Below are 23,568 nucleotides of genomic sequence, written 5' to 3'. Positions count from 1 at the left end.
TGTCGTATATATTTTTGGCAACTCAAGTGATTTTTTTAAACAGTATTTTATTTTTATTTATATTATACTAAATAAAAGCATTTATTAATTATTAACTATTTATTATAAAATATATTTTTATTTATTTCAATTTTTTAAATTTAAAATATCTTTTTATGGTATTATACCTATTTATTTTGTATGACCTATATCATAATTTGTAAAATTTTAATAATTAATATTTCGAATGGCAAAGAAACTAAAAAATAACATTTTTTAACCAAAACTTTGGTCTAAATAGATCATAGATTGTTATAGATCTGTTAAAATGGAAAGAAAAATGTTGGTATAGTGTACTACTCAAAAAACTGGGACCCAAGTAGTGTAGTAAAAACCTGAAATAATCCTGAACCCGACTAGTGTAGCAATTTTAAATTCGGAACCCAACTCGGATGCAGACAATAATTATTGAAATGTACCTACTTCTTATCAAAATTTCAAATTTATTTTAAAATCACTAGATATCTAGAATATAATAAATGTTTTTGATAAATAATTTAATATATTCAAAGTCTGGTTGAATTATTTAAGAATATATTATTTGTACTACTAGGATATATATTATAATTTATGGTATTATTCATGGGGGTATTTAGAATTTTAGTGACGCTACCTAATAATCACTAATATTATAAGCTTCTTCTACATTAGCATTTTCGTGATTTTGGTTTTTTGCGTTTAGTACCTGTCTTATATTTTGTTATTGCTTTTAAGATTTAAAACATACTTAAACAGTGCTAAAATATTCAAAAACTTTACAAAATTCGACGTTAACAGATTGTGGAAGTTAACTAACAATATTTTGTTGATTGCTGACGAATGTTGATGATTGTAATATAGTTGTAATAAAATAGTTACTAAAATGGTTTTATTAAACGGTTAACAAATTAATAAAATATTATATATAGGTGATGCGTGTGTATTTTAATATTAACTAAAAATTTCTAAAGCTAATTTTACCTAAATATTTTGGGTCCAGACATGCCACTCCCAAGCACATGTCCCAACTAAATACGTTAATATTAAATATTTACTGTAATATGCAATAATATAATATTATTTTATATACAATTTAATAATTAATATGTTATGGAATAAATATCTATATTATTTGTTTTGGATCACTTAAATATACAACCTTAATCGTGACATCATCTGAATGTCTCGATATAAAATAAATCACAGTTGAAATTTGAAAAAAAAATTATATTGTAGTATAAATACCTTTGTTTCAGTTATAAATATACAATTTCTAAATAATTTAAAATTTAAATGTATATTTTAAATTCAGCGTGTACGTTCATCAATTGTTTTTTTAGTCCTGAACAAAATTAAACAAATATGTAGTTTAATTGAGTTTAAAAATGGTATTATGTGTCATGTTTATTATACTGGATACTTAAATACTATAGCACTATATTATAATATTCATAGTCATTTAATTTTTTATTTATGCAAATTTTGATTCTGATTAATCTACTATAACGATGAATATTAAATATTATAATATATTAATGGGTTTTAATTGTTTTTATAATTATATTTATCTGTGAATAATTTTTTGGGCAGAATATGCGTTTTAGACTATTGTAGCACATGTTACAAAGGTCGAAAAGCAAATCTTATGGGTACCTACTCCGATAAGGATATTTTTGAATATTTCTCAGTAGCTTAAATTAACGTATGAAACAAACTACAAACGTTAAAAAATATTAACAGACTGTATGAGCCGAGGTCCGTCTGGAATCGTTTTTCGCATGAGATTATGATACATTGTTTGCATACAAATTCAATAACACAACATGTCATCATTATCGTGCTCATAGTTGGACGAATCGAAACGAGTGCGATACGATTATCATGTTAGGCTATTGTTTTCTATAATTGATAAATGGTTCATAAATTTAGTAGGTATATTATTTTTATATTTTCGTGAAATAAAAACTGTTGAAAAGTCACAAGTCACAAGTTTATAACTAAATATTTTGTTTAAAACATATTGTGTACACTATTGTGTACATTGAATCAAATATTATTCTGCTATAAATAAAGTTATCCAATGTGACTGACACTATATACCTATAGGCATGCCTATTATATGTGGTTATATGGTAACAAATACGTAGTAATAGCTTTTAAATACAATTTAAGTTGCTCTTCAAGTTTCATTTTAGAAGACATCTCATATTCTGACATCATGATTATATTATGTAAGCAGTTGAAAAATGAAAAAGACTTCCGCGTACTTTCGATTTTTCCTTCAACCCGTTGAAAGGAAACTGCACATGCTGTTGGCCGTGACGAAGATAAGTCGACAATGGGCCATGTAATCGATATTTTCATTTATATTATATTTACACACATTAAATACGCATTATAATAACATGCTAAGTATACTTACATGTAATATACCTGACAAAGAAATGACTGTCAAGTGACACGCGATAGTGGAAAATGCCAAAATCTCAAATATGTTTAAAAAATAAACTATTCCCCACTACGATAAGAATATTAGAATTCTTAATGCTTTAGACAATTATTATTGCTCGTTAGGACATTATGGTATATGCGTGGTTAAATATAAGATTACTGTTTTTTTGCAATTTTTTTTTATATTTTATCTGAAGCCATTGAAAATGTATATTTAATATAAAATACAATAAACGAAAGGTATTGTAGCTATTTTTTAGCTGCTAATGACAATATCCTCAGTTTTAAATTAAAAAATACATAAGTATAAAAGTGTATTGTTAACTAAGTGTAGATTCGATTTGCATCGCAATTTTCAAAGTTAAGTAAACAATTAACCGAGTGTTCTGTTTCGAGTAAATTCTGTAAGACTTTCTAAAATATTCTAAGAGTGACCCACATCATAAAATATATTAAGAACGATGTGAACATCATGGCATGATTGTTATAACTTATAATAAATATAAATTATAAACACAATATTGGTACTACATAGCTACTTTTTTGACAGCGATTCATTTAATATATTATCTTAAAACATATACAATTATAATTATTTTGTTTTAATAATTAATTAAGTAATTCTTTATTTTTTTGGTTTTGTACAAAATATATAGTAGTATAAATCATGTTTTTAATATATTTACTTTAAGTTTTGTTTGAACAAAGTCGTTAATATTTGTGTTTAGTCTACATTCAATATTTAAATGTTGCTGAAACACGAATAACACTTTTAGTTTTAGACAGCACCTTTTGTGTGTTAATTTAATATATTATTTACCTTTCTGTTACAGAATCTAAAAAACCAAATTATGACGACGAACTTATGGGTGGAACAGGTGAGGATAAAATAACTCATAGTATTAGGTATATTATCCAGTAAATAGATTTTTAAAAAAAACATTAAAACGAAAAAATTAAATTACATCATGTTTATTTAGATCCTGAATTTATTGCTTTTATAAAATCAATATTTTTTTTATGAACTTTTTGAGATAACTATAACATTTTAGTCTTTGGTAAATATGACTTGACTACATTTGAATTCAAGGTTTCTTGTGGTGTCGTATTTATAAACTTATAAGTGGCTATATTCAATACATTCGGAAAGTCTACTTGTGAGTTATTTTTATGAGCACTTAACATTTTAAAATCTTTTTATGAACTCTATATTAAACCGTGCTTTGCCCAAAACCGTTTTTCGAGTGCATTGATTTATCATTGCTTTTAAATTTAAAAACACCCGCTCTCGAGGACCATATAATTCTTGTTCTATACGTGTTTTTTATTAAGTTATAAGTTTGACGTAAATTTAAATTTACTAATTTTACAATATTCGCCACTACATTAATAATATTTACTTCGATGAAGTTTATAAATATCATTATTTTATAATGAGTAATGACAAGACAAGGTCAATCACACACCATATCGTCTTTTCAGTAAAATATTTATAAATCATAGACAATTTACATTGTATTTTTTTTTTATATAGGTAAATGAAAATTAAGCTATAACAGTTCATACAGAGCCCAATGATCAGTGACCAATGTAAAATTACCATAGGTCTTGTATAAAAATGTTTCTTCTTCTTCTTGAGCTTTTACGGTCCTTGAAGGACTTTGGCTACCTCTAGTACCTCCTCTATCTCTATCCAAGCTGTCTTCTATTGATACTCCCTGTGCGCACTTGTTTAGATTATCGTTGGCCCTGTCTGCCCAGCGTTGTCTAGGGCGACTCCTAGGTTTTTTCCCATTGATTTTTACTTCCAGAACTTTCTTATAAGTCCCATTTGACCTCCATACATGGCTGACCAACTCGACGCGTTTACTCATAAGGTACGCACTGATACCGGGTTTTTGGTCAATTTGTTTTACTTCACAATTAGTTCTTCTTCTATACACTTAATTTTCTAAAATAGGTCCATATATCCTTCTAAGCAACCTTCTTTCAAAGCAAGTCAATTTTTCCTCATCTCATATAGTGGTCGAGTGTTTCACACGCGTATGTAAAACTGGTCGGAGAAAACTTGAGTACATGCGGTCCTCTGAACTTGTACAAAAATGTTTACTGTTTAAAAAAAAAGTTAATTCATTGCATTAAATATTTAATAAAGTACCTATGCGCTTGGCACACTTTATAATGTTTATTAATCTTATTAATACTAACCTGATGTTTATTTTATTTTTCAAGTATTGGTATGACTATAAGTTGACGTGGAATCCTGAGGAATATGGTGGTGTCGAAGGGTTACACGTACCGTCTGAACACGTCTGGAGGCCAGATATTGTTCTTTATAACAAGTAATTGTTTCTGCAACTATATTAATAGAAACCACATCAAGTATGTTTATATGATTAACTCTGCATGTTATATTTGTTCAAAGTGCTGACGGAAATTTCGAAGTGACTTTGGCCACTAAGGCTATGCTCCACTATAGTGGTCGGGTCGAGTGGAAACCTCCAGCTATTTACAAGTCTTCCTGTGAAATAGATGTAGAATTTTTCCCGTTTGACGAACAGACGTGTGTGATGAAATTTGGCTCTTGGACCTATGACGGTTTCCAGGTAATAAACTGTATACCTTTTTATTTTATTTTTTAACCACCGTAACCGAATGATAATAAGAAACACTAAACAGTCAAATAGATAAATACATTGTTTTCCCCCGGTGACTTAAAAAATAATTATAATGCGCTCTACTTGCATTCGGTTTTATGTAAAATAAATAATATAATACGTTATTTTATGTAGCCTCTCAAAATCGTACGCAATATGTGTATGGCCATTATTATAAAGTTGATAATAATCACTAAATAAGTACCTATCTACTTTTATGGGTACAATATTTTAAATTATAAACATTGATATACTTTACCTACGTAAATTAAATCATTAAAGACTTCCATTTTGTTTGAAATTTCTTTGATTTGGGAAAACGTTTAAGTCACGTGATACAATCGGACGATGATCACGGGCAAATAAACGTGACGGGTATTTTCCCCTCACAATATGTAGTTATTTTTATAACCGTCAATCTACTTTATGAAGGGTTGGTGCATAGTGCGGTTTTACGCAATTTCCGGAAAACTTGATTGCCTCTAAAGTTTAGCCCTTCCAAATACCAGTGTTGAAAATGTTAAGACGGTAAAGAGGTACGAGGAAAGTTCGTTAATTACCTACTTACGTAGCGCAGATGTTTTGACCGTAAAGTTCTTGTTCCATATCAACCGCACGTGTTTGTAAGGTTTAATCACTCGTCTATGAATCAATAAAACATTATTCGAATGAAACTTAACTTTTTTTTTATTTCACGGTCACCAAGAGCACAATAATTTCCACACGAATTATTTATGTAGGTACCATATTGTACGCAAATTGAAAATGCATACTGAACATAATAATAATAATAATATGTGATTATTCCTACTGTTTTGTACATAAAATTGTTTAATTGTTTCTTATAAAATTTAATGATATCCTTGTAAACTGTGTAGTCGTCTAAATAAAGCAAACATTATAAAATGTATTTTAATGTGTGGACAAATAAATACTACTCTTCGTAAACCCTGATAACAATTTTATAATTCCCAATTTACTTTGGTGATTTGCAGATCTTCAAGTAAAGAGCTACTTAATTAGTAATAACTAAATGGTTTTTAGGTATAATGGGTGTACGGAGTACACCGTAAATCGTAAATAATAATACTATGTAGATAATAAAACAAGAAAATAGTGAAATTATATATTATTGGATCTGGATATTTCACGTTTACAATATAATTTGAGTTATTCGAACATTTAAAATGATAATTTTTCGAATAATTAAATTATGACTTTATAAGGAAGCGTCCAATCCTTGTTTCGATAAACTTTCATTATATTGAATAAGAGTAGATCAATTTATTTATACCGTACTAGTGTCCCCGATTGATTTTTATTAATTTATTTCCACCGTACAAAATGTCCGTGGTATGCAACTCGAACAATAGAGAGTATACAATGTGCCAGTTTACAGGATTTATTTACACAATCATCGCAATATTCAAAAGTTAGAATCAGTTTAGGTTTTAGGTAACTAATACACAAATTAATAATACAATTTTTAGTGATTAATGCCGAATATGATTAGTTATTTCAATATCACATATAGAATTCACAATACACTATATATAGGCATCTATTTGGCTACTAATATTGTTTCATTTTATACACTGGAAGTATTATAGACTATAGTGTGAGGGAGTATTGGTTCTTCGATAGTCTCCGTCTGTAAGGCCGATGGAACGAGGTGATCCTGGTACTGTTGCGGTAGGCGTTGCTGTACGGACGACGATTTACCGCCATCAGGCGTGGGTCATCAGCTCGTCGGCGTATTACGGCGGGACTCTTAATGTCGGGCCGTGTACTAGCCTCGTCGTCGGTGAGCGGCGTTACTATGCGGTGGCGGTCTTGGCGATACGAGCTTGGATCGAATCGCGATTGGCTATCGTCGTTTTGGCTGTTATGCTGGTCGTCGTTGGTCTGTTAGCAGCTGTAGTAGTCTTGGCTTGTAGTAGACTGTCGGGTCTTCGTTCTTTCTAGTAGTGGATGAGCTGTTGAAGGTTTGAAGGCTGATGGAAGACTGATGCCGGTGCGGTGAAAGCGCCCGGTATATATACTGTGTCCTGTACCGCCTGTAAACAGGTGTGTTGCCGCCGTGGCTGCTGTGTTTACGTTCGGTACGGGAAGTGGTGTTGCCTGCACAGTTTTGGGGCTATGGATTTAGGGATGGTGTTGTTCGACGCGCCTAGATCTCTTTACATGTAGCTTTTGTTGTCAAGGGTGTGGAATAACTCGGGGCTCTGTAATGAGGGCGCAAAGTTATTCTAACGGGTTGTTTCGTCATGCTGAGCTGTGATTGGTGGTCCTGAAAAGGACCGTTTTGTAGTGTACGACGGTGTACTGTTACAACTGGTACCATGGATAACATTTTATTATATTGGGCACGATTAATTTGTGGAGGAACTTTGGTTCATTAGCATGCTTTGGTGGTAAATTCATATTATTTATATTTTCACCTTACTAATAGCACTACATAACTCACAAATCTAGTCGAGCCACTTCCACGTACTTGTACGTTCGTAACTACATTATATTACATAAAGCTAATTGAGATAAAGATTAAGCCTATTATATCATATGAATTTAAAAAAAAAGTATATAAATATTAATTTGGAAAGCAGTCTACGCTTCAAAAAATAAATTCACCAACACTCACATAAAAAAGTTTAGATTCCCTTAAACTATTAATTGTGATAAGCAGTGTCCTCCCGCTTCTGTGGCTGAAACACAACTGGAATCGCATTTTTTTAGTTAAATTAGTACACAATAGTTAAAATATTAGGTAAAATATTAAATACCTACTTAACTAAACTTTAGGAAAGTTAGATTTGAATAGAGTAATCAAGCCAAACTCTATCCTGATATATTTACCAAACAATTTCAACAAACATTTTTCTAAAAGTAAACCTATTATTATAGATTAATCTTTCATTGTTGTATAATTCGGATGTCAGTTAAAGTTGACAACAATTTGCTAATGGCATGTTTTAAACTACTAATGCACAGCGTAGTTTGAAATTAGTTCGGTGTTGTCAACATTTACTACCGAATATTTATATAAACATAAATGTAGGCATTTTATGTTTTAAAAATAATGTATTGTAAATAATTTACTTAACTGCATTACGGTTCGATATTCTCAAAAGTACTTCCCGGCTATTATATCATTAAATGATTATTTATTATTTTTTTAATTGCATACTATGGTCTATAACTAGGTACATATTATAATTTATATCAAGACGAACGATTTGAATATTTAAAATGCTCAAGCATAAGTGGTCCAAAATTAGGAATATAATACTATTATATTAGTGTAGGATGATTATACTTAAAGATTAAGAGGTTTATATCATTTGATAATATAAAACACTTAAAACCACTATAGGTCTACAGACTACAAGTAATCACTAATCACTAATTAGTAGGTATAAAATATTATGTAATTGTATTTGATTTACTTTATTTTAAGAATTATGTTGAGTTATTTAATTCGAATTAGTAAAATATACCGATTAACACTAAACAGAACACTAAAACAAAAAACTCCAAAAATTTGAAAACCAAACCAAGAAACTGTTGAATACAAAAATGTTTTAATTCCCGATCGTGAGTTATCTGTCCCACTTATTATTGCTATCGCTTGTAATGTATACACATTTTTCATAAAACTTTTCTGTGGAAAAATTGAAAGGTGCCCAAATATTATTCGTCCACTTCGAAACGAGGAAAAAGCACTTAGTTTTATTGCTTTTCTTTTCGTTTTCCTGCTCGTGTGGCTTAGTCGCTTGGATATTTGACCAAAGAAAACTTAATATTATACTAACAAGTTCAATAAGTCAAAGGGGATGTTTTAGTGTTTTCAAACAAAAGCTACAATACGAATTAAATCCCAGAAGGGTTTTCCTTTTCATGGTGAGCCGATAATTTTCAAACTTAGTGTGCAACTGACGTCCAAATCGATTGTGTAAGTTTAATCTTCTATTTTAGTATGTACCTATACAACACCCAGCGTTTAATAAAATAATACAATGTGTGTTCGCGACACAGTCCATAGTATTTATTTGATTACATTTCATTTTCATGTTTTAGACTAATCACATTAGTGTTTGATTAAAATAATGCATTTTTTTTTCAAAAGTTTAAATTGATTATTATGTACTTATACATTATTTGATTATTTATTTGGATAGCATAAAATAATTATGCCATTATAAAAAGCATTGTCCTTTTTAACAGTATGAACCATTTTATTATTATTTTTTTTTAAAAGACTTAGGCATCATTAATAAAGAATATTGCTGTTGTATAGTTTTAATATGTAGCCACGTAGAATACATACATTGTTTACAACTTATACTGCGAGCCACCAAGTAAATAAACTGAAATTCTTTTATGTGACATAAGTTAAATTTTTTAGTTGACATAAACATTTTTGTTATTAATATATTATAAAACGTTCTGGGTACAACATTTTTAATTTTTATAGCATTTTCTATAGGTAATACATGTATCACATTTTTGTGGCTCAACAACTGTATAAAATACAACGCAATATATTTTTACAATGACCAAGGTTTTGCAATCTCTGTAATCTGTGTAATATGTTACGAGGAACAAAATCAAAATTAAACTAATCTTCTTATTTGAAAACATTGGGAAGCGATTTTTAAGTTAAGCTACTGAAATTCTAAAAATAAAAGATAAAAGTAATTATAGGTATGTCTTGGAGATTTTTATTTTTATTTTATATATTATTATAATATCATACAATATAAAGTAATTGTACTTAGTATATTTTATTTCAATGACATTTTGATTCATTTACACGTTTGTACAATATTGCTAGCGTGAAAAGTGAAAACAAAAACAATATATTTTAAAAATAAAATAATAGGTATTATGTATATAATAAAATAGTAGTGAAACTGCCATATTATAATGTGATATATTGCGTTTCTCTCTCGTCATTGTCGCCGACTCTCGCTTTTCGGTTACCTTCAGTGGCGTGGCAAGTAAAAAAATTGCTGGAATCTATTATTTAATTTTAACATTGAACCCGTCACCCTATCACACTTATACATTACTAGTGGGTGCACAAACAAAAAAAGGTACTCAAAGGCGACTACTTCTCAATACCCCTTTCTCCACACCACTGATATACAACATATTTTCTGTAGTATGCTTAATACATTATCTTACATCATCACTATAATATTATCAAATTACTCATTAATATCGCGGGTTATCGGTTTGTGATCACCGTTATAGAGCCGAACCGCAATGTTATTATTATGCAAAATCTATTAATCTAATTTATAATAATGAAAAAAAGTGCATTCGTTTATAACAACACTTACCTATAATATTGGTTATTTTTTAATGGAAAAGTAAAATAATATAAACTTACAAGACTGGCGATTTTTTAATGCGATGGTTATAATTGTCGTGTTAAAATTTAAAATAAAATGATTATGTTAGCGAACGACGAGTCTATAATACAATTTGATCTACGAAATTCACAGTTTTCAACTTTTAGTCGTTATATTATTAAAAAAAATTAATATGTACCATTTATTCATTAGAATAGTGTAAAAACATAGTAAATTTTGAACCATTATAATATATATATCTATATACTATCGATATTTTGTTCATACAATTTATTACAGCACATTTAATTAACACGTATCTGCTTAACTATAAACGATTAAATTATGTATTATTAGTAATTGCATGATTAAATTATCGAATAATTTTATGACCTCATACTAAATTGCTTTCATATACTGATACCAATTATTACCTGTGGACTGTGGTTGGGATTATTTCCCATGCGATATAGGGACTTACGGTACAGCGTACACAGTATGTATTTTGGCGAGGGTTATGCGAATACTTTGTATTAGCTGTTATAAAGGCTGCCATAATTTTGGTTTTAAATTTTAACGCAGCCCATGCTAGAAAGAGAGAAAACGAACGGTTCGATAAAAGGGCTGTTTCACCCCCGTTTGTCCTTCCGTCTTGATTCACCCCTCGGCACTATTCATTTACCCCACAGCACCTTCTACAGGATATCCTTTTGAATCCCACTTCCAACCAAGGTATACACGCACGTAGTGAGTTTTATACATCCGATACGTTCAAAACAGATAAAAATAAACAAAACCAGACACTTTCTCGCTCGTTTTCTCTCTATTTTTCCTATTTTTTCCTATTTTTTTCCTGTTTTTCTACTATTCTTTTCCTTGTTTCTTTGGATTTTCTCCAAAAAGGATTACATTTTTTTTATCCGTGTATAAGTTTCACCACCGCCAAGGCAGCATCACTGCCACCACTACTACTACACGTATTTAGTAGTTTTCTACTTTAGAATCGATTATTATGTATTGACGGAAAACATACATTTAGGCTTATAGAGTTATAAAATGTTTTAAAGATTTATTTAATTCCATTTTTCAATAGTGCAAACATGAAATAACTAATTACTGATCATAATATTTAAATTATTAGTTAATAATAAGTAAACACTGTAATCATTTTTACATAATATATTACGTAAAAATTAAAAAATGATTGCATAAGCTTATTAATATTATTTTAAAAATAATTCAATAAGTTTTATTAAATTATTGGTATGATGGATGATGGCAAGTAGTATTATACATACATTTAATATATTACAATTCAATTTATATTTATTAAAAATAATTTTTCTGGTACGCCAACTGTTCAAAATTTAAACGGATGACAATATAAGTGACATTTAATCTCAGAACAAGATGATAAAATGTTTACCATAAAAAGGTAGATGTTTTTACCATCTTGTGTTATCGTAAAATTGGTAATAAACTAAATATAATATAAGCTATAGGCTATAGGATGTATAATATTGTATAGTTTAATATAATATAGACATTATCCTCGTAGGACGTATAGGTAGGTAATATAGATAATTTAATATTGATTTTTTTTTGTTCAAATGTCTTCAAATTTAAGAAATAAAACATTTTTATTAAAAAAAACTTTGCATGTTTTGGGATCAGTTGTGGTTTTAATTTAAGAACAATTTTATAATTTTATTTTTAGTACACATTTTATATCCAAAGTGGAGCGGAGATGCATTTCATACCGGTTTGTGTGATATTTCTAAGTAATATTTTTTGGGATAGTAAAAGTGTTCCTAAAGTTTAGAAAGGCTCTTGTATCGATTGGCGAGTGCAGGAGGTCACAGAGTGGTCATTTTTTTTATATATATATATATTCAATAGTTTTTGAGACAGTTGGGGAAATCTTGGAAGAATACAATCCTGTATGTTTTTTTGTAAGTCGTATTTAATCGGTTTTTATCTGGAGATAAATTCCATAAATAATGATACATATTATGTATGTATAACTATACAAACGAATAAACGATTATCCTCAATTCATCGATAACAATTTATTATATGGAACACTTCGGAATAAAACAAAATCTGTTGTTATTTTTATCAACAATTATAAGTATTAAATGTTAAAATCGTAAACGATAATTATGATAACTGATAAGTTTAATTATTGTTTTAAAAAGTTTATGGTTACCAATTTACTATGGCTATAAAAGTGTATAGGCGGATGCACTCATTGATATTAATATTTTTTCAAATTTTTAATCATATTCCTAAATAAAGTATATAATATAAATTCATATTTTTTTCAAGCAATGCGATCAAAATAACATGATAAAAATGTACTATATTCGAAGAATAAAAGTGTCTGTGCGTAAAAAAAAAAGTTCACAATGATACAATTCTTACAAGTAATGCGCATTTGCACCACTAAAACAAAAATCAAGAACAGCGTAGTAGTCCTGAAAAATGGAAACATGAATTTAAATGTATTGATAAAAACAATGAGTTATATTAAAACGATCGAGAACAATGTAGGTATAAAATGTATCTATTACAGAATTGTTTTACGTCCCTTGGTCAACTTAAACCATTTTAAAAAGTAATTTAACCATTTTATTATTATAATATAATAATAATAACAACACCTTATAATATTTATAGTACATTTAAATTAAAAATATTAAAAATAGTTTTATAGCTGATATTATTTGTCCGTCATATAGATAACTATTAGATACTATATAATTGTTACAGCAAAAAATTTTGATGGTTTATGAAACTTTTTTATATTTTTTGAGAAAAATATGCAAATCCAAAGAGTATCCAAACTGCATGCAGATACATTGATTACATGTATATAGTATATGTCTTATGGCTACTGATTAATTTACCACGACAGTAAGGTGTTGATATAATTATGAGAAGTTATGAGCTAATACCAATAAATACCAATAATTTCCGATTGCCGACATTGCCGAACAAATAACAACAGTATTAACCAATATTGGTTTTATTTATTAATTTATATATTTTATTTACACCTACTGAAAAACGAAGCGCCGCGCTGCCGTTCCAATATAACTTACAAAGACAGTATAGAAGTGGTGTACTGGCCAAGGTGGAAAGTAGAACCGGTTTCGTTCATGATGTCATGGTAACGCTCTCCATGTCGCACAAAATTATAGAAGACCCCCAGCCATAATACATATTATGTATGTCAAAAACAACATATTTTGGCCGCATTAGACTACCACCCGAGCTTACCCGAGGTGACAGGTGAGCCATACGACGACGAGTAACAGCTCACGAGTCTTACAATTTTAAATGTTAAAGTGTCTAAATAAATACAATATTATATACATTTAATATTAATTTTCTTCGTTTATATTTTATTATTTAGTTTTTTTTTTTTTTTTATTAAGGCGTTCCTAGCTGGAAAAGCTATTTAAGCCTATTGATAATATACATACAATTTTCTTTTTACATAAGTGCGATAATAGTGCTAATATTAAGTTTGAAGATATAATTAAATAATAAATATTAAATAAGATAAAATATTAGTATTAAATATAGGTTAAAACTAGAATTTTTCTGGCTTGATGTATACGATGTGGCAGTGATTGGTGGTAGGTCATTTAATTCGGTCGTGGGGTCTTCCTCTCTTGAGACGGCGAATTTTTGGTGGTCTTTCGACTAAGTTGTAGTGGGCGGCGCCATTTGATTTCGTAAGAGAATGAAAGAATCTATTTGCTAGATGATTTAAGTTCTCGTCAATAGTAGGGATATTCAAGTCCTTATGAAGGGCTTTGTTGCGCACGTACCAGGGTGCATCAGTTATTATGCGGAGTATTTTGTTTTGAAAAATTTGAATTTTATTTAAGTGGCTATTGGCACAACTGCTCCATATAGGACTTGCGTATAATATTAAAGGTCTCAGTACTTGCTTATATATAATAAGTGAGCATTTTTTACTAATAGTTGATTTTCTATTTAGTATTGGGTAAAGAACCCCTAGTCGTTGGTATGCTTGCTGAATTTTAGCCGATATGTGAGGCCACCAGTTTAGTTTCTTATCGAGGATAACGCCTAAGTATTTTACCGACGATTTCCAACCTATTGGCTCGTTGTCAAACTTTACTGGTTGAGGTGTTTGTGTTCTGCGTAGGGAAAAAAATACCGCTTGGCTTTTTGATGGGTTTATTATAATTTTCCATTTTAGGCACCATAATGAAATTTTATTGAGATGATTTTGGAGTGCGGTGGTAATTTTCTGAGTATCCGAAGAATTGCAGTAGATGGTGGTATCGTCAGCAAATAGGGCGATGTTTGTGTCCATAGCTTGTGGAATATCTGAGATGTAAAAATTAAACAGAATAGATCCTAGTTTGGATCCCTGAGGAACTCCAGCTTGAATAGGTCTGCAAGATGATTGAGTTTCCCATTATTTAGTTAAATTATACTAAGGGGCGTTACCCACAAGCCACAGCTCACTCCATACCCCACTTTTAACTCTTGACTGTAATTTTTATCAAATAAAAATAAATTTTTTATCTCGCGCATCTATTTTTGTATTATTAGTGTTCAAGAATATTCTCGGCGAAGCCAAAAAAATAAAATGCAGTTCGAGAGAATGCCACATAAAGTATTGTCCTTGTGTAAACACTGTTTCGTTGCACGTTACAAATAATAATAGTAAATCATAGATATTATATAGGTATTAAAAAAAAAAACAAAACTAGAAAATAAATGTTTCAATACCTACTTATAACTTTAATTAGTTTTAAATATTTTGCCATAGAAATTATATATTCTCTGAAAAATAAAAGTTGCAATACTTTTCGTATAATAAAATAGGCTTAGCTCCCACTTGTATTTAAGTTTTAAGCGCCAAAAGAAATTATAATTATTATTAGGACACTATAGATAGTAAAAATAATATGTTTGCCTGTAATTTATATTATTTTTGTTTCTGGTTATTCTATAAATATTGTTATTATAAACCGTCGAACATTTTATAATAAATAGCTTAATAACTGTTATATAATAATAGATCACTGCCAACATTTTATGTTAATTTTTTATTATCATTTATTTATCATTTCCGGAAATAAATAATAATATTAATGTTGTCCCGAAAAATCTCGTTGTTGAACACTGGATACTGTTTGTCACGATGGAAGACGGAGGAAGTTTTGTCGTTGCGACGGCATCATGGCTTATCAATATCGCAGCCGGATAATTTATTAATCGCTTGTTCGTGTTTCTGTTTCACCACACACCCATTCGACACACACACACACAAAATATTATTTGTTATTATTACACGGACTGAAAGTAAATACCTGAAAAATAAATTAAAATGCTTTAAAAAATACATTCATGGCATACAAAAAGACTATAAAAATGCAGTTAAAAAACTAATGAATTATCTAAAAACACATACATAATGAAGATACCATTAAAATTGTAAAATTGTTAGAATTTCTTAAGCTAATAATTAAAAAATGTAATTTAAATTATGATTAATAAAAATTATGATAATAAATTAATATGATGCAATAGCAACGACAATCGTTTTATTTATTTTGTTTCGAGTCAGACATCTCCAGAAAGTTTGAAGTTGTATGGAAGTGGTTTGTTAGTTACCTGTGTACTATAAATTTGGTTAAAATGACTTTGGTCTGGATCTACATATTGATGCTGTAGTTGATCTTAGGCTTACAATTTTTATGTTTACGAATTATGAGGTAGAAACTTTATTTTTTTTATATTAGAGTTAATTTTGATATTTTTCATGGAGGTAAAGAATATTTTATGAATTCTGTATTGTAATAATTATATAATAATATAATATACAACTATATTATTATAGATTCGATACTCTTAATATTAAGGTAATTTATATAAAATATATTATTGATAATTGGTTAGAGTATCATGTATTAGCGTTACCTGGATCGACTTTAGTAAACTCGAAATATTAAATAATATGTAATTATATTATATATAATTTGATAAATTATTATGTTTTGTACACAATAAATCAGCAAAAGATACGATTATTATCACACGGCGCTATAGATAGGCATTTTAGCTACATCACTGCAGTCATCGTGTTTCGTTTTCGTACCTATCTAATAATGAATCGTATTTTATTAAAGTAAATAAAAGTACGATAAGAGAGTAAGAAGTACGTACGAGTAAGTTCAATAATTATAAATTATAGATACATATTTTATAATATAGGTGAATCACCAAACGTGCTATAAATCATTTTTCTTTAATTATTAAGTTATTGCAAATCTGGTTTTCAGAATTTTTAAGAATATTTAAAACCATATTGTTTTCGACTACTTGAGATTTTTTGTACCATTAAAAAGTTTTTTATGATGGAACAAACTTCTGAATTTTAAACAAAACCACCGTTTTTACTTTAAATTATTCCATAGATAAATTTCGATGTATCTAAATTAAACGAACGGTTGCCCACTTGTTAGCCTCAGTGTTGCGACTTATTTAGATGAAAATTTCACCATCTATTATCTTATCTAGATAAATATCTACTGGTTATATACCATATTAATGTAATTTAATTGAAGTTTATACTACTTTTAAATAGTATGAACAAATTCCAAGTAGTCATAAACTCATAAAATATAAAATATAGGTAATATTATTAGTCAATACACAGAATAGATTTAATCAATTCTGTGGTCAATATTCCATAATTTATTGGTGGCTGTTGGGTTTATATTAATTAATGCAGGAACATATGGTTTTTTCTGATTATCTGTGGTGGCAGAACAACACTACGTTTTATGTAATACTAGCTGATCCGTTGCCCGTTAAATGTACCAACTCTATATGACTCAAACTTTGTTCAATTCGTTATTTAATATTCGGTGTATGGGGTTCAAAATTTATCTTAACTTTTTTGTTGCCTGAAATAAAAATTCTGATTCGCAGCAGTATATTATCAGGTAGGCAATCTACCTGCGGTAAATCGCGGACCCAGTGTTGTTTGTACGTAAGTGTATGATTTAACTCTAAAGTATCAAAGTTATACCAAGTTTATTTTGATATACTACGGTAGATTAATATAATCAATTAATACATAATCCTAACCTAACCTAACAGTACTAAAATCCTATGAATAAAAAAAACCAAATTTAACCCTTTTTAAATTAGTCTATCTTCTTACCAGAGATCTGCACACAAACATTTATATATGATATAGCTGATCCTGTGCACTTCAAGGCCCGTAAAAATTATAACTCTTAAAAAAATTGTGATTGTTCAACTACTTTTTGATGTAACTCACTGCAGTAAGTGCAACTCAGCTACCCTGGTAGGTAATGTGCGAAAATTTGATTTGATGCATGCTTGTACCTAATCTGCCCGAATAACCAATAGCAACCAATAATAAATAAATACTATTTCTATTAATTGTTTCTCCTATAACCAATAGCAACCATTATAAACAAATATTTCCATCGTAAATCTCAATATCCCTGTTTGAGCACTTTTATCAATTGGTCGTAGCGTGATGTTATATAGCCTATAGCTTTCCTCGATGAATGGACTATCCAACAAAAAAATAATTTTTCAATTCAAACCTACTGGTTCCTGAGATTAGCGCGTTCAAACAAACAAACTCTACAGCTTATATATTAGTATAATATAGATAATGGTATTATTGTTATGCAAATTGTATACTAATTTATAGCGTATTTCTGCGTATACTGTTTTAGAAGAATAATTAATCCATGTACATAATATATTATATTATAATATAATAATTATATTGTATATATTTATTATATATTATATGCATTTAATACTAGGTAGGTACGCATAATATTTTGTTTATCACGTTACAAAGGCACCATTATCAATGTCAATTTTATTACTAATATTTACACAGTATACATAATTAATATACGAATATATTTATTTCAGAGCTTATATTTTAGAATCACATTATCAAAACCCAATATAACGCGTCAACGAGGCCAGTAACTGTCATTATCTTTCTCTTGTGTTCTTTTAACCTAACCAATTTGTTTATTATAATTTATGATATATTTTAATAACTAGATAATATTTCAAGATATTTTATTTTAACAATTTGAACTAACTTACTAAAGTTAGGACCCGTAAGACATGGACATTTTTAGTTCACTAGATCCAATAGCGTGCTGTTAATTCTGATAGTATTAATATTAGAATGAATTGACATAATATCAAACTTTTAGGTAAGAATTTCATCTGTATAATTAAGCATCAGTGATTTTCGATATTTTAATTTTCAAAGAAGATATAGGTATGTGAAATATCATAAATTTAAGATCCTCATAATATTATCTCCCTTGAAAATTAAAATATCGAATAAAAGCCAACGATTGGATAATTTTCTTATCTAAATGTTTGATAATACAATTCACTTTAGTATCAAAACTATTAACTAACAGCACACATAGTAAATTAAAAATTTTAGAAACGATTAGGCACTTTAGACATTATTGGAAGTAATATTGGAGTCTGCGTTACACACGATCTGTACCGATAATTCTGTTATAGCAGTTTAATATTACGGTTTGTTTAACGTTATTAACTTGCATCTATCGGTTTTTTCAATTCATTTTAACAATTTTATTATTATAACACAAACATAAAAAATTTTATCAACTAAAAATAATTAAATGAAGTGCCATTTCACTGATCGGATTTAGTAATACATAATTCTGTTTGGTCTATAATATATCTAATCAGAACATTTTATTATCTCTAAACAACTACATTTGTCGACAGAAAACAACTACTGTGTTATAACCTATAAAAACAACTATATATGTAGTATGTACCTATATTGTTTATGCGACTCGTATAACGGAAATAAGCGCATTTTATCATATATTATAGTCTTCTAACAGAACTTTGCTAAGCTTTTTTTTTATTTTTCAATAGCCCATGGCATTTTGTTTGCCCCGTCTTTTCTATATTTTTCTCTGCCGGGTGTATTTTTTCTTTTTTCTTTTTTCTTTTTTCTTTTTTCTTTTTTCTTTTTTTTAATATATTGTCTCGGTGTCTCTCGGACCTGCCGTCATCAATATTCATGAGAACCGGGTCATTCTCCCCTTGTCAACTTAAACGTCGGCCTTCATTGCAAACGTATTCATTCGCTCATTGATCTTGTCTAAAACGTTTTTTTTTCACTCCCTTTGGCCACCGCCGACACCGCCCCCCTTTGAATATTAAAACTTAAAACGTACATCCGTCTGCATATACTTATAGAACGAGAGCTGCACTCGTCTTTTCCGTCTTCCCGTCGAAATTTGCGGCATTACACTCGTAATAAAAATATAATGACCCACCGCCGTGGTACAGTGTGGCAACGACGCGTCGGACGGTGTCGGTGTGTATAATAATATCCAATTCGCAATGATAATAATACTATAACAAGTGCCTATTTTTAAAAGAGTATATACGTAAACTGGGGCAGTTAAATGGCGATTTATCGATACATATAATATATTGAGTCCATGGTGAAGTCTGTGAGCCTGTGAGTACGGAAAAGTTGGCATTATCAACATAATATTATCATATGATATATTAGCGGTGTCGAGTGAAAAATGTCTACACCCCGTAAAATATTGAGTTTGTGTTCCACGGTACACATAATATTATGATACGGTTACACGAAATGACTGTCATCGACATCGGAAGACAGATTTATATAATTTGTATTTTTAATATACTTGGCACCGCGCCGCATGCGTCGACATTTATTATTATGTTTCTAATTTTTCGGTTTACAATATTATTATTATTATTATTATTATTATTCCGCAATGTATATACAATTTACTGTTTAGGGTCACGCAATTAGTTTACCGTCGTTTATAGCTTATTTGTGTATTATTGTTATCAATACAGCGCAGACTTTATTTTTGAATACCACTAATGACTAATATAAAATCAAGATTTGCTCCTGCAGACACTTCCACAGCTAGGGTTATTGTAAATATTTGACACTAGAGACTATCAAATCAAATCACGTAAATTTTAACATTAAAAACGGCTCTCCGCAAAAATATGCTCATCTTCCGTTTAGGCATAATAATATGTTATATTAAGTTTAATTCAGCGGTCATAAACTATAACGAGACGTCGGTCGTATTAAGTTAACCTCAAAACCTTTAAGTGAGACGCGGCGGAATTTGTTGTCGTAGTCATGAAATATTGAAATAAAATGTTAAATTGTATTTAATACCGATTTGAAGAAAACAATAATATGTCTTGTAACAATAAATACTAAGCATAACACTACATCGTTAACTTGTCCATTACTACTGATATTTAGGTATAATGTATGTATGAGTGCACCGTAAATCTTAAATATTATGTAGAAAATAAAACAAGAAGAAAGTCCCAATTATTGTATCTGGAGCATACATTTTTTGAAAATGTTCAACGCTTACAATATAACTTGAGTTATTCAAAAACATTTAAAATATGATATATTTTAAATAATTGTTATTTTTTTGAATAATTAAATTATGGCTTTCTAAGGCAGCATCCAATCCTTGTTTTGATAAACTTTTTTTTTCTAATTGATCATTAAATACATCGACATCTAGGTCATTGGTACAACTGTACAAGGGTTTTGTGTTAGATTTAGGTTAGGTTTAATTTACATTATTTTTTTAAAAATTATATTATACACAATTCTGTTTTCTTAAAATAAAATTAAGTTGCTTGTGTCCAGTGGGCAAGGTCCAAGTGCTTGGCAGACTTCTTCGGATATGTATTGTTAAACCTTTATTATATTGGATAAGAGTAGATTAATTGCAATCAGCTCAATACTCAAAAGTTAGAATCAATTTAGTTTTTTAACAGTTAAACGATAACTATTCCACTTATTAATAATACAATTCTTAGTGTATTAATGCCGATTAAGATTAGTTGTTTCAATATCCACATATAATTTTCAATATACCTTAGGTACTCTACTGGCTACGAAAATTGTTTCATTTTATACACTGCAGCTATTATAGACTATAATGTAAGGGGGGGGGGGGGGGGGGGGTCAAGAGAGAGTATTTTTAGGTCTCTCCGATAGTCTCCGTCGGTAAGGCTGATGGAACGCGGCGACTCTGGTAATGTGTACGACGGGCGTTGCTATTCGGACGGCTATTTCGGTGTACGGACCATTTACAGTGCTCGCCGCCGTCATCAGCCGTAGGTCAGCGGCTTATCGGCGTATTAAGACAGGACCTTTGATGTCGGGCCGTGTACTACCGTCGTCGTCGGCGAGCGGCATGGCTATGTACTGGCAGTCTTGGCTCGAATCGCGGCCGGCTATCGTCGTTATGGCTTTTATGCAGGTCGTCGTTTGTCTGTTGGCAGCTGTAGTAGTCTTGGCTTGTAGGCTGTCGGGTCTTCGGGTCTTCGGGTCTACTAATGGTTGAGCTGTGGATGGTTTGAAGGTTGATGGAAGACTGATACTGGTGTGGTAAAAGCGCACGGTATATGTATATACTGTAACCCGTACCGACTAGTAAACACGCGTGTTGCCGCCGTGGCTGTTGTGTATACGGTCGGTACGGGAAGTGGTATTGCTTGCACAGTTTTGGGGCTATGGATTTAGGGATGGTGTTGTTCGACGCGTCTCGATCTCTTTACATGTAGCCTTTGTTGTTGAGGGTGTGGAATAACTTGGGGCTCTGTAATGAGGGCGCGAAGTTATTCTAACTGATTGTTTTGTCATGCTGAGCTGTGATTAGTGGTCCTGAAACGGACCGTTTTGTAGTGTACAACGGTGTACTGTTACAACTGGTACACCATGGATAACATTTCATTATATTGAGTACGATTAATTTGTGGAGGAACTTTGGTTCATTAGCATGCTTTGGTGGTAAATTCATATTATGTACATATATCTTTTTGACTCCAAATATTTTCTTCTTACTAATGGCACCACATAACACACACATCTAGTCGAGCCACTTCCACATGCTTGTATGTTCGTAACTACATTATATTACATAAAGCTAATTGAGATAAAGATTAAGCCGATTATATATGGGTAACTGCACACCGGTCATATTTTTTTAAATTATTTATCCACATATTATACACGTTGTTTTTAACATTTTTAATAAAAAAAAACAAAATTATAATTTAATATTATATAATAAATATTAAATACCTACTTAATTAAACTTTAGGAAGGTTAGATTTGAATAGAGTAATCAAGCCAAACTCTATCCTGATATATTTACCAAACAATTTCAACAAACATTTTTCTAAAAGTATTTCTAACATATTATTATAGATTAATCTTTCATTGTTACATTATTCGGACGTCAGATAAAGTTGATAACAATCTGCTAATGGCATGTTTTGAACTACTAATTCACAGCGTAGTTTGAAATTAGTTCGGTGTTGTTAACATTTAATACCGAATATTTATATAAAGATAAATGTAGGCATTTTATTTGTTTTAATAATAATGAATAGGTAATAATTTACTTAACTGCATTACGGTTCGATATTCTCAAAAGTAATTCCCGACTATTATATCATTAAATGATTATTTATTTAATTGTATACTATGGTCTATAACAAGGTAAATATTATTATTTATATCAAGACGAACGGTTTGAGTATTAAAAATGCTCAAGCATAAGTAGTCCAAAAGTAGGAATATAATACTATTATATTAGTGTAGGATGATTATACTTAAAGATTAAGAGGTTTATATCATTTGATAATATAAAACACTTAAAACCACTATAGGTCTACAGACTACAAGTAATCACTAATCACTAATTAGTAGGTACAAAATATTATGTAATTGTATTTGATTTACTTTATTTTAAGAATTATGTTGAGTTATTTAATTCGAATTAGTAAAATATACCGATTAACACTAAACAGAACCACTAAAAAAAAACTCCAAAAATTTGAAAACTGAACCAAGAAACTTAATATTATACTAATAAGTTCAATAAGTCAAAGAGGATTATTTAGTTTTTCCAAACTAAAGCTAAAATATGAATAAA

General features: G+C 29.7%; 1 protein-coding gene across 1 annotated transcript in view; it reads left to right on the top strand.

Annotated features, from left to right (window-relative positions):
- LOC132943472 (acetylcholine receptor subunit alpha-like) overlaps nucleotides 1–23,568 on the top strand; it is a 54,331-nt gene that overhangs the window by 22,777 nt on the left and 7,986 nt on the right. Inside the window, exons 4-6 of the mRNA XM_061012484.1 lie at nucleotides 3,303–3,347; nucleotides 4,702–4,811; nucleotides 4,895–5,075. Coding sequence (XP_060868467.1) covers nucleotides 3,303–3,347; nucleotides 4,702–4,811; nucleotides 4,895–5,075 — 336 coding nt within the window. The remainder of the gene's footprint in view (nucleotides 1–3,302; nucleotides 3,348–4,701; nucleotides 4,812–4,894; nucleotides 5,076–23,568) is intronic.

This window comes from Metopolophium dirhodum, chromosome 4 (assembly GCF_019925205.1).
Source record: "Metopolophium dirhodum isolate CAU chromosome 4, ASM1992520v1, whole genome shotgun sequence".
In the NCBI taxonomy this organism is placed as follows: domain Eukaryota; kingdom Metazoa; phylum Arthropoda; class Insecta; order Hemiptera; family Aphididae; genus Metopolophium; species Metopolophium dirhodum.
This window is presented reverse-complemented; position numbering and strand designations above follow the sequence as displayed.